The sequence below is a fragment of the Hyperoodon ampullatus genome (genome assembly GCF_949752795.1).
Source record: "Hyperoodon ampullatus genome assembly, chromosome: 6".
Classification (NCBI taxonomy): Eukaryota; Metazoa; Chordata; class Mammalia; order Artiodactyla; family Ziphiidae; genus Hyperoodon; species Hyperoodon ampullatus.
Window position 1 is genome coordinate 121,743,634 of NC_136919.1, and position 13,855 is coordinate 121,757,488.

General features: G+C 34.6%; 1 protein-coding gene across 1 annotated transcript; it reads right to left on the reverse strand.

Annotated features, from left to right (window-relative positions):
- Positions 1-230: 230 nt before the first annotated feature.
- Positions 231-12,448, reverse strand: CEP44 (centrosomal protein 44; the record flags this gene model as incomplete). The annotated part of the gene is made up of 10 exons (XM_079706921.1): positions 231-273; positions 1,052-1,089; positions 1,362-1,486; positions 3,936-4,011; positions 4,490-4,696; positions 5,675-5,836; positions 7,807-7,929; positions 8,310-8,456; positions 9,629-9,776; positions 12,360-12,448. The coding sequence occupies 10 exons, from the start codon at positions 12,446-12,448 to the stop codon at positions 231-233; spliced, it is 1,158 nt and encodes a 385-aa protein (XP_079563047.1).
- Between the last annotated feature and the right edge of the window lie 1,407 nt (positions 12,449-13,855).

A 13,855-nucleotide genomic window follows, 5' to 3' on the forward strand; every position in this document is an offset into this window, starting at 1 on the left:
ACTGGCACCTAAGTTTCCCTAAGAATAGTAAAACAGTAAAGCGGTATAATCACAGCACAAAAATATTTAAGTATTTATTCAACATTGAATGAAAAAGCTAATATACCAAATGGAATTCCAATTCTAATAAAAATATTACAGTATATTAAAATTGCATAGAGAACTCTTTAAAATATATAACATGTACAGGAGCCAAAGTTCTAGAGAAGTTCATGCAGAAAATTCTATAATTAGTGATTTGGACATTTCAGTAACTCTGCAGTTTCTTCAAACCTGGAATACAATACATAAATAATATATTAAGTAAATAACAAATTCATAGTGAGGCATAGGAATTAGGTTGCTGCAGTTATGCTTTTGAGCCTTAAATAAATTTCAGTGATTATTTATAGGTAGTTACTGTTAATAAGTATACTATGGCCAGAAGGGGAGGAAAAAGAACTAGAGTCAATTATGCGTCTTTAATTCTTGAAGCATAAGTTATTTCAGCGCATCTCAATTTCCAAAAAAAAAGAAAATTATAGTCTTTTAAAGTAGTAGGCTGCATGATAATCTTACACAATTTCAATTCATATTTTCTTTCAACTGTTCTTTAAAAAAATCATGTAATTTCATATTTGTACTAGATGAAAGTATCATATCTAGTATTACCATACCAACAATTTTCTGAAAAGGACTAGCAATACTTTCACAATACTTAAAATGTCTCCAAACCATCCATCTACATATACAATTTAATATTTTGATAAAGTAGTTATCAAAAATAGATAACTTCTTGATTATCAACCAAAAATATCACTGCACTCTTTAATCTGCAATTAATTCCATTAACAATGTTTTACATCACTTGTTGGAAACAAAAACAGTGACTCATCTCACAAACACATAACTGGAGGTGGATTTATGATCCACTGGAGTCTTGAAGGAAATTCCACACCTGACTGAGGGACCTTCAAGGTTTGAAACACACATGCACATTCTTTATATACTGTAATCCAACACAATTCCCTATAGAGAAATGAATTTCTGTTGCCCCTTTTCTGTTACTTACATTTTTTTCATCCTTTCCATTTTCTGTATTGTTGTTTCCTTTAATTTAAAAAGCAACAAATTTAGGCCATTTCTCAAAGTAAACCATAATCAAAGATGGGCCGTGAACATATAAAACACAGTCTAAAACATTGCATTAAGTACCATTTATTTATCACAAAGAGTTTTTATGAGATTAAGATTTACAGTTTCACTAAATCTTAGTGAATCTTAGTTGTAGAAGCCCATGGCTTCTCCAACTAAATCTAATGCTTGCTTGTTCTCCTGACCTTACAAAGGAAATCACCTAAGTAGTTGCCCGTTCTTCTTACCTCAGAAATCTCTTTCAAACCACAGTAATTAATAGTTGAGGTTCTGGGAGCTGAATCGGATGATACCATACTATAACCAGAGGACAAAGGAATATCTGCTTGCCTTTCCTCTTTGCTTTTTCTATCTGTGGAGAAATTAATTTTTAGGTTACCTTTTCCTTTCATAGTAGAGTCAAATATCTAAAATTTTATGTATAGAGGGAAGAAACATAAACATCTCAAAATAAAATGCCTACTGGTATAGGTCTAGATGAGTTTTTAATATTCTTTTAGGATAATGACCTGCATACGGAAATCTGGATGTTAAAAACTGGTCAATAAAAATCACAAAAAGTAATATTATCTTTATCATGATAGCAATCAATTGAATACGCAGGTTAATGTATTTTTAAATAAGCTACTGATCCGTGTATATTCTTTTCTTAAAATGGTGGCAACTATTACTAAAACTGACTATATGTACTTCCTAAAAATCAGGAAACATTCTACCCTAAGTTGATATGTATGGAAAACAATTGTTTAAAATCCAGGTTCTCAGATTTATTACTCTACAGAACTGAACAACTTTCCATTTCCAGTATCCTGATATTATTCAACAAAATGATGGCAAGTCTTTCCTACCATCGAATTGGATATAGAACATCAGAGATAAGACAAGCTCCTGTCCAACCAATCTCAGAAGCCCTATGTCTTTAGTCATGGTACATTTGGCTGCAAAAACAAGGCCAAAAAAAAAAAAAAATCAGGTACCCATTTAAACTGGTTTACAGAGTTTAACTGTAAGCCTACACAGACAACCTCAGTCAGGGAACAAAGTGTTAGCACATGAGGACTCTGGTCTCGCATGGAGCCACAGTCTCTCCTGTCTCCTTCTCTTGCCCGTTTCCTCCATTCCTCTACTTACTAATGGGCATGAACTTCACCAAAAGCATTCCCAACTTAACATGATCCTCAGATCAGACTGGTGAGCTGTTGCTCTCAACATCAAAAGGAATTCAAACCCTCTGCTTCCAGGGAGCATGGAGAGGTAAGGTGTAATGTGTCAGGCTTCATAAATTTGACTCAACTGATCAGGGTCAGATTATACATTTTTTGAGACTAGGTATTCAACTCATTCATAACCTATAATCCATTTCAGATACTGGTCTATCTGCTCATCACTCTTAAGTCTTAGCATAGGACTAATGTGTTAAAAGTATGTTCTGTAACCTGTTATTTAAAAAGTACTAAGTCCAAACAGGTGAAATCGAACTTGGAAAAGGCAATGTTTTGCAAATAGCAGACTTCAATATTCTTTCAATGCATAAAAACTTGATTTCTACCATATACAGATAGATACTGGTGACAGAAGCACAGACATTATGCTCGACAGATCGTAAGATGAAGTTCTTTCTCTCAAGGATCTTAGAGTTGAGCTTTGAAATTTGTTGAGTAATGAATGAAGGATAAATGGAAAAGAGTCAACTTTTACCAAATCTGAAATTTGTAGTCGATAATAAATCTACTGCCAGAAGCAGCATATCAAATAATTTTATTTAATGTATCTCAAATAATTTTATTTAATAACCTAATTATTGAACTTGTTTTCTGTGCAACGAAACTGGCACGTGCACTGAATATGTAGTGTTGAAGAGAAAACGTCAAAGCTAGTTTGCCTCTTTTCAAACATGTCCCATCATTCAACAGCTGTGTGGCCTTGGGCAGTTATTTAATCTCTCTTCCTCATCTGCAAAATATGGATTATAATAGCACTTATCTTGCTTTGAGAATTAAATGTTTTACTATCGCAGTTGGAACAGTGCAGGCCTGTAGTTACCACTACAATGTGTTGTTGTTAAATTGTTATACACATAGTAGCTGAAAGATTTAATGAGGTTAAACACCCACAGATTTAAAAAGTTAGCTTCATTATGAATGCTCAACTGGACAAAATATCTCTTCTGCAAATATGATTTAATTACAAACATGACAAAACTTAGACCTTTGTCTTTTCAAAAAGTATAAGAATCAAAAAAATTAAAGCTTTAACTGAAAAGCAGCTCAGAAATCTTACCCCTGCTGCTCCGTCACAATGAAAATGTCAGCAGCCTAGTGAGGTTAAGTGACACGGAGAAGATGTGTCCTAATTTTAGGTCCTTCTCATTTTATCACCATCAGGGAACTGTTGAAATGCAAGAGGTCTGTAACACTTTACAGGTTACTGACAAATGTGTTTTTTTTCTCTTACATATATTATTTACATATGCAAAAGCTACTACTTAAGTTTAAATTAGAAACTTTGGAGGTCCATTTATTATTCTAAAGCACTTTGCAATTAAAAGAGTAAAACATCTCTAAAAGTTTGCAATTTTGTACACTGGAATTTATTCGACTACTACATGTAAGACATGTAAGTCGGCTTTTCTAGCAATCCTTGACTTATAGTCTGTAAGTTTGATATTTTCTTTGTTTTTAGGAGCTTTGCGATTTCTAAAAAAATAAGGTTTGAGGATAATTAAAACGACCAAGTACTATAAAAACATTTTTGTGAAAACTCCTTACCATATCACCAATTCCAGTATGCCAAGAACTTACCCGGATTGAGACTATCCATGTCGCTACTAGAAGCACAGTCTTCACTCATCTCATTAAACTCTATATATTCATCATTCTGGAATGATACAGTTCAGTATTTAGAATAAAATAAAAAGATATGTTCTCATTTTATGCTCTTACTGCTAAGCATAAAATATATAGATGACATAATAAATACTTACTTTTATTTATAAGCAAAATATAAATATCCCTACATATAAAAACTGATCTTTTAAATGTGGAAGGAGAGAGAAAACTTGAATCTACTAACTTTCTAGGAAGGAAAGACAGACTAGGACCAGAAATGACATAACTGTCTCTAAACACTCAGCTTACAAGTTTGTCAGATTATCTTATTTGATGAAGAGAAAAGCAATAGTCACAACAACCATCACCAAACAGGGTGTTCCTAAACAGGCCTTCATCCCAACTGAACACTTCCCATTACCTAAGTATTCTCTTATTTAACATTCCAAATAAGAGAATAATAATGAACAAAGGAATTATTTTATTGTATCTTGAGATATTCTATAAATGTAAAGGAAAGAAAATACCTTTTTAGATAAAAGCATTTCTGTTTCAAGAAGAGTGACACGACTTAGAAGATCGGCCCAGGTTTTTTCATTCACCATCACTTTCCCTTTCATTTTTTCTTCCAAAGATTCTAATCTACTTTCTATGCAAGTCAGTTTCTTCAGCTTTTCTTGGCATTCAGCAAGCATAGTCTGTAGTGCAATAACCTCAGGATTGACTTCTGTATCCTAAAATGATTAGAAAGATTAAAAATATTACGCAGATTAAAATTCCTGTAATTCAGCGTATTCCCATTTCCACGTGTTGTTTCAATAGTTACAACAGGCAGGACAGCATGAGAGTTAAGAGTGCTCCTTCTGGAGCAGGCACCTTGGACACTTAAACTAGCTCATGCGAGATGTCCGATGCCTCAATTTCCTTATCTAAAAAAAAAAAAAAGATGACAAGAGTGCCAACTTCATTTGGGTCTTGTAAGATTAAATGGATTAATTTGTATAAAGCTCTTAGAACAGTATCAGTTTGTACAATAAAACTGTAAGTGACTAGCTTCTTATAACTAGATCTAGCAGAAAGCTAAGAGGAAATGACTGAGAACTGAGATTGTTCTGTTTGCTATAAACAGGAAGTAAGCCTAATGGTCATCTGGTAGTTTTTAAATGCCAACTGTATACCAAGATGTATAGAAGTCACAAGACATAGAAGTCGGACAGAAAAAGAAGTTTTAACAGAAGCAGTAGAGACGAGACACTATAATGGGGTCTGTGGCAATAAAGTAATAGCAATGATATTCCGAGAGAGAGAGCAAAGGACAGCAAGGGTCCCAAAAGGAAAATGAAAAGGTGGTAATGTACCATTTTTTTCCATTCATCAATATGGGGAAGAGGTGATAAAGAACCTTCACTAAACAAAGTAGTATATCTCTATCTCTCACCAGACTGTCAATTCCTTGAAGTCAAGTCCTATGTCTTATTCATCTTTGCATTACCCATGACATCTCTCCTAGTACCCTAAATATAAGCAGCAAATAATATCTTTTGAATTATATTCAGTAAGACTTATTGATTCTTAAGTAATGGTAACAAAGGTAACATGTCATGATCAATAATTTAAAAGGCTAGAAATGTTCCAAAGATTAGATGCTGAAATAATCATGTATATCAAAGCAAGAAATATCGGCATCTGTTAAAGAAGTCCCAGATTCTTACTTCCTGCTCACACTTAATTTCAGGAACCTGTAATTCAGGAATCTTTATTTCAGCAGCCTTTAAGTCACAAATATCAAATGCTTCACTAACATCTGTTACTGTATCCTCAGGAATGTTAGCACCATCTTCATTGTACAGGTGCCGGATCACCACAGTTTTCTTCTGCGCAGAGAAAAACATGTCAGAGATGCTTCCCTGTTCTCCACAATTATTTTAAACATTCAAAAGAAACATCCTATCTTCCATTTAAGATTTACAGAAGTTTAAATTACCACATATGCATATACCAAATATTACAAACTTATTAATATTATTTTAGGTGTGATGATATAATTGTGGTCATGATTTTTAAAAAGCATTCTTATATTTTACAAAAATATTGAAATATTTATTCAATGATGTCTGGGACTTGTTTCAAATGGTTTCAGGTTTGGGAGAAAAGATGCTGGGAAAGTGGTTACAATTAAGATGAAACAAGATTAGCAAAGAGTTGACAAATTGCTGAGTCACAGAATGGATACTTTTGTACAGGTTTGAAATGTTCCATAAGAAGAAGTTATTTTTAAAAGGTTAACACACTATTCACATGTAGATAATCAAGAACTGGCTTTATGAGTAGGACTCATTACAATTTTTTTTTTGTATTAAACAAACCACAAAACATAAGACTGTCAATAACAATTCAAACTAAGGGAAGGTCCTGAGAGTAAAGGCACCAGGTCAAACCGCATTTACGTAGGACTCTTTTGTCTACTTCTTTTCTACGGGCAACCTGCGTATGAACATGAACTCAGCACATCTGACACAGAAGTCACAACTACCACCCCAGAGAAGGCACTGGGGAGGAGAGAACTTGCTTCAGTATTGACTCAGTTTTTCATGTAAACAAAGGAATGCACTAACTACTCCAACTTTTCTAAACTGGAATACTTTTAATAACTATTCAAATTTCTGAGAATTAAGAATTTGATGTAATTTACAGAATTTTGATGGATAACAAAGGAAACTTTATTTTACGAAAGTTAAAAAGTCTAATGTCTTCAAATTTTGTATCTTTCTTTGTTAGGACAATTTAGATCACCCCTCAGACCCCATAGTGAAACAGAAGATTGAAAAATACATTCAGTTCTATCAACTCATACTTAGTAAGTCCCTACAGTGGACTTAATCCTGTGCTAAGCACAATGAATATTAAAAAAATCAGTGTAAGAAAATCCCTGTTTAGATAAATTCTAGTTGGGAAAGGATACAAGACACTTACATTCCTTTTCATATTGCCCTCATCACCTGGAGCAAAACAGGCATATTTTATTTTAAAGTTACTGACATAAGAGCCTTTTTCTTACAGTTAAATGTCATTACTTTTTGTAATGGCATAAAGTATAAATATCTTCACAGATTCTGTTTATATAACTCATATTTTGAATTGGGGAAAAATAATTCCCTAGATTTTACTTCAGCCAAAAAATACTCACATTCCTTTATCTAATGACACATCAGTTATTCATCTGGTAGTCTATCCTTCAATCTCAAAGGGCTTGCCCAAGGTGGAAGACAGCTGAAAATATATTTACCATTATAAAATAATATTTTGGTTTCATTTTCCCTTGGAGATGGAAAAACTACCCCTAATGGCATTGGACTCATTCAGCCACAGGTGCTTGAAGGAGACAAGGGCAGGGAAGATATCTACCAACAAAGAGAAAATATTCAAAACACTACCCCAAAACCAGATTATAGATTTAAGGAACTACCAATCATTGGATAATTCACAGTCCTGGTATAGAAATATGAATGTATGTAAATCATGACCTATCACTGTAAGTAAAGGGAGGGTCTTTAGGAAGACTAGATATGTAATTAAGTGCAAATGTTCATGATCGCAAGAGGCAGAATTAAAGATTAGAAATATAAAGAGACAGGCTGTTTGGTTGTACATTTCTACCCTCTTCTTATAACTTTAGGAATGTTCCCAGATAATATGTGATATGCACTGTTAAAAATCCTTACACTCTAATGTCTAAGCAGAATGTTTTACCAGATGCTAGTCAGAAAAGTGAACCTTATACGTTGGATTGACTAGGTAGGTAACTCTTAACACTATATGACACATTCTCTTTGTATTTTCCCACCTTTCCTGAAGTCATAAACCTGCCAGTGACGTCAATGCCCACAGGTTCAGTTGATGTCTTCTCAGCGCTTGAACAAGGTTCTGACTTAGCAGAACTGATTTTTTTTCTTTGTTGTGATGGAGTCTTAAAAAAAGGTATTAAGATGTCATAAATTATGTGGGAAAGCATGATGTATATATTAAATTCCTCTATCACTTAAATTTTCATATGAAATGTGACTGCCAAATAATGCCGAGTCTAATGAGACTACACGTCTTTTGAAAACTACAAAGAGATGAAAATGTATTATGTTTGAACTATTAGTTTAGGACTAGTAGCTCCAAGTCACAAATGTGCAAAAACAAGTCACTAGTATTTAAAGCAAACATCAGGCATTGTAAGGTTACCCAGACCTGTGAATAGTGCAGTAATTGCACTATGCATTAATTTGCTGACTAGGGTATTGACTTTATACATTAAAATATAGCAACTTAGCCTAAGCTAAAATCTATTAATAAAATTACCTTCTCAAGACCACTCAACTCCTTGTGCTTTTTCATCACACAATTTAAAATATCACATATAATTTGGATTTTCCATTCTGCAAATCCACATTGGAGAAACTGCTTTTTCGTCAAGATTGGTTTATAATTAAATTGATCACGAAGAAGCTGTAAAGAGGAAACAGATCAATGTAATAATTGGGAGCAAGTTCTTTCAAAAATCCAAAATTATAAATGACCACCTGGTCAGGGGTGTACTGCCATTTCTGAGAGGAGAGAGGGGAGGATTAAGCCATTGTATACAGGGCACTAAAGGAACCTGTAGGGGTGCTGTGAGTCCTGACCAGGTAGGAGAATAGGTAGGAAACAGTTAGCTAGGGATGTACCAGAGTATAGATAGCTGTCCAGAGAGATGAAAAAAGATATAAAAAGTTCAAATATCCTCATAGGTACTAAAAAAAAAAAAACCTCTACTCTAGCAGATATCAGAAAACCACAGTTCTATTTGTTTATAGAAATCATGACTTGATTTTTAGACAAATTGGTAGGCTACTGAGTTTCGATTTCTCATGTATAAAATGAGAGATACAGATTAAACCAGTAATTTTCAAAACCTACTCTGTGGACCCTGGGATTTCCTAGAAATGCCTCTCAGGCTTCCATGGAAGCTTTCTGGGGTGAGAGACAAAGAAAGGGAAGATTAAACAGAGACTATATTTAAAGGCTACCACTTCATCAAACTCTACCTAAAAAAGAAAAAAATCAAGATTTGATTTGATAAATGGGTTTTACTATTTTTTTAAAAAAGGTTAAGAAAACCACAGTACGTGAGCAAAAATTAATGATACAAAGTAGGGTTCTGAAAAATCAAACATGAGATTAAGTTCAGGATACATATAGTACAAGTGCAGGTACTGGAGTAGATAATAAGACATGGTTTCAGACCTCAAGGAACACAAGTTGTTCCAACATAAGTTGTAGTCCCTTCTTATAAACAACTAAATTAACTCACAATTTTCTGAACCACAAACTTTACTCACTAAAACCACATTTCTCTCTAACTTCTGCCAGTATATCAAATTTTACTAAAATTTGATATAAAAAAGGCAAATGATAACGAATGACAATTACCAGTCCTCATATTTATTCGAGTATGAAACATACAGCAAACTTGAATTGCATATTGATTATAACAGGGACTGCATTTACAGGAGATAAATGCATCTGAAAATACTCTGTCAACTATGTATGTGGCATATATTTGAGTTATAATAACATTAATCTTAAGAAAACCATTCAATGACTTCTAAAAGAATTATTGTTTCATAAATTCAAAATACCTTGTAGACAGCATCTATGAAGCGTAAGTCATTCTTTGCTATGAGTTCTACATTGGAGTCCACCAGAAGTTCTGCTACATAAGGTGAATATGAGGTAAGGGAATAGCTGATGATGGGCAGAGAGGCTGCTGTGTCTCCCTTTACCAAACTGTTAGGAAAAACAGAAAAAGATTTTTAATAAGCTTAATTCCACAAAGTTGGATAATCAGGGAAATAAAAGAAATGCTGTCAAAAACTCATAATTTAACACAATAGCCATAATAACTAAGTGATGCACAAGACCCTTTAGATTCCATCCCCTACTCTAAACCAGTGTAGGCAAATTAACTGTGAAACAAAAACTCTTTAGTACCAACAGTCTATTTACCACAGTATTTATTGATTTTCCAAAGCTTAGCCTTACTCGATCTAGTCCATTTTCTCCTACTAATAAAGCAAATGTACGGTCTTACAGTACACAAGTAGGCTTTATGGTTTTGCAAACACTTCTCACATTACCTCACTTGCTCTTTATCACAAAGCTGCAAAGGGAAAAGATTAGGAACTCTAAGTTACAGATGAGGAAAACAGGGCTGGAAAAGCTATCAACTGTGACTAGGCTGACCAGTTTACTATCTTCCCCTGACATCAGGCCCATTTGGAATCTACCTTACTAGCTTACGCTAATTCCTCCAGCCTAGAAAGGTATCCTACTCTTCTGTTATCTGTCATTCATTCTTTGTGAATCATCAGTCAAATCTCAAGCCTCCCATGAAGCCATCTTTCTGATCCACAAGGATCTCTCTCAGAACGACTCCCCAGGTGTTCAGTATCTGACACCCGATGCTCTGCCGTGTACTGTTGTCTAACTGTCTCCACACACAGATCTTGTTTCTCAAGGAGAAGTGCCTTCACTGATTCTCTCACAACAAGGCACAGAAAGTATTTGTTCAACTGATGTGATAATGTACTTACTTAGAACATTTGTTTTCCACAAAATTCAAACATATACATAAATCTCCCCATCCTTGCCCAATTTTTTTCAATAAGGCAGGGAACAAATATGATAAGATTATATTTTGTTTTTTGCAGGACAAACATAAATTGTTTCCCTTTTATGTTCATGGGTAAAATTATAATTTACCCAATGAGAAAACTGCTCTAGCAACCTTGTCTCTCTGTAAGACAGTTCAAAACAGGAAATGAAAAAGTACTTTTTTTGAGCAAAATGTGTCCATCTTATCCACATTATGAATAGTAAACAGACAGGTCTGCATTTAATACCTCTTACGTTAAACAATCTCAAAACTCTTGGTTACCTAGTTTCTAAGGACTTAGACTAGAAACAGTAAGAGAAACAGATATTATAAATTGACAGGCCAACACGAAAAACAGCAGATGTCAGGAAAAAACTTTAAAATGGCCAAAAAGTATAAAGAATCAAAATACGCGGAGGGTGCATTGTATGTGTATGCGTGCGTGTCGGATCGGGGCGAGCAATCTGAAGCAGCAGCAAGTAGCACGACCCGTCTCAAGAAACCCTGCAGACATTACTATCTTATAAGATAATCTAAGCTTGTTCTTAATGATACTCTTGGGTCAATAAGAAAATCAAATGTTTGAATGCTGTATCCAGAAGACAGGAGAATCATCAGTATATTTTAGAATTATTCCTATCCAAAATGTCTGTTAAAATGTTAATACTTAAAGTGGGAAGAAGAAAACTTGCCTACTCAAACTGATTCAGCCCCTGCCAGTCTGGATAGTAGAGATTTCCCTGTTTTGAGGAACCAGTATATGACTGGTACACACTGTAGGAGCAGACGAGGGAATGCCTTCTGCTTCTCACATAGGATGCTCGTAATAGCAGTCATCAGAGCTAAGCCTTCCCTGGTCTCCTCAGTATCCATTCACTCGCAGCCTTCTCTTGGTTAGCTTTCCCTAGATAACAAGACTATCTAGGATGCTACTGGGTTAAACCAACCCAGTTTCCCTCACTACTTGAACATATGCCTAATCTGGACTCGTCCCTCGACACGGTCATTGAATAAATGTCTAATTAGCTTCTAAGATGTGCCAGGCAGTTCGAGATGTGGGGGGCTGCAGTGAACTAAACAAAAAGCCCCAGATGTCAGGCTGCATTCTAGTGGGGGGAACATTTAACCAGTCAGCCATCCCAGGGAGGAAGAAAAAGAGGTATTAAACGATAAGAGGATGACGGGAGTACCGTATTAGGTTGGCAGAATTAGAGAAGAAATGTACCTTGTGACATCCTACAAAGGCGAGTAAGTCACATTTGGAAAGTGGAAACTAAAGCAAAAGGTTTAAGTGAGATAGCTTAATAACAATCTTCAAGCATGGTATAAATTGTCATAAGAAATCTTTAACTAGAATCTTCTGAATCAAAAAGGAATACCACCCAACTAAATGTGCGAGCGTGGTAAATTACAGAACTAATGAAATCCATTACACTTCCGTGAGATTAAATGTACAGAGACCACACCTGATTCTAACAATATTGTGCTACTACTTCTAAAAGTTGTTTTAAATCTCCTGAGTTGGAATTTTTCATTAATTCCTACTTAGAAACAAACTCCTAACTGCTTTCTAAAACTCTCTTAGTCATTTCAAGGAAAAAAATTTAAAGGACCCAGATAAAATCTAGATTTTTATTTAGATACTCCCCTCATGTCAAGCATTACCTCACATCATTACTGAAAATAATACAAAGAAGTTTGATATTGTAGCTCACCCTACACAATCCACCTCTCTAGGATAATTTAGCGAGCGAAGCACTTGTTCTAGGTTCCGTAAGCTTCTTTTTAAGTCACCTGTTGCCATTATTTAACATTCGATTCAGCTCCAGCTTTGGAAGTTATCTAATTTTTCACCTAAAAAAAAAAAATCCATGAAACACTGCTCAACTCTTTGTATTTTTGAAGCTTCTCTAATCTCTTTTGTTCAATCTCATACACACTTACCATATTTTTCTTAGCTACTTCTCCCCTAATTCATCTTCCCTACTGGTGTAGTACTGTCTTGTATCTTCCATATATTCCTGAATGTCAGGTGCACTTTTCCCCTCAATATTTTTTCACTAAAAAAATAAGTTTGCCTTATGTTCATCTTCTAACAATGTGTCTGATATTATATGACACTCTCCCAAATACTTAATGGTACAGCAAAGTACAATTTGGGAAGACATATCACCCTAAAATAATCTCCATCAATGAATATTTTGGATGCTTATAAAGGGTACATAATAAAAGTCAGTAAGAAATGGAGACAAAGAAATTTAGCACAGATTTGGTCAGTATTCCCAGGGTTCTGAACTTACATAGTTGTAAATCAGATCGTTTGCTTAAAAAATAAAAATAGATACGTTAAAAGAAATTCAGAATTCAGCTGGTTAAATATGGCAGCTGGTTAAATGCATGTTACCTTCATTCCCTTTTCTAAACACCACTAAAATGAAAGTAAATGATTAGAAACCATATATACTCATCAGGGTAAAGAAAACTAGAGGGGATTCCACATGACAAAGGATGTGTCAACAAAATTTTGGAAGATGGAAAGCAGATGGATGAGTGATAACCAACCTAGCAGAGTAAAGGTAGGTCAATCCCATCCTCCTATTTAGGAGGAAGCCAACAACAGCAACAGGTTCAGAAATGAGGGGACCTGATACTTCTGAAAGGCTGAAGGGTAAGGCCAGGGCCTTGAAATAAGAATGATTATCTGAAAGTCCGTATAAGAAGCTGCTAAACCCTAGACTTTTACTTTCCCTCTGCTTCCCCTCCCACCCCCCACCCCCAGACACATATAACTTGCTCAGCTAGGCAACTACCTCTGATTCCCCAGGTTTAGCAATGAGTTTTTAGAAAATATCAGCACAACCCATAAAAAAATTGAGTTGGAATTCATTAAGATTAAACTTCTGTTCTACAAAATACACTGTTAAGAAAAAGAAAAGACAGGCTGCAGACAGAATATTAATAAAACACATACTGGATAAAAGACTTGTTTCCGAAGTATACAAAGAATTCTTAAATGTAAGAGTAAGAAAACAAACAACCCAATTTAAAAATGGGCAAACTATCTGAAAATCTCATTAAAGAAGATACACAGATGGCAAATAAGCATATAAGATGCTCAACATCAAATGTCTTTAAGTAATTACAAATTTACAAAATGATACCACTGCATATCTATTACAATGGTTAGAATCCAAAAAAACTGACAGTACCA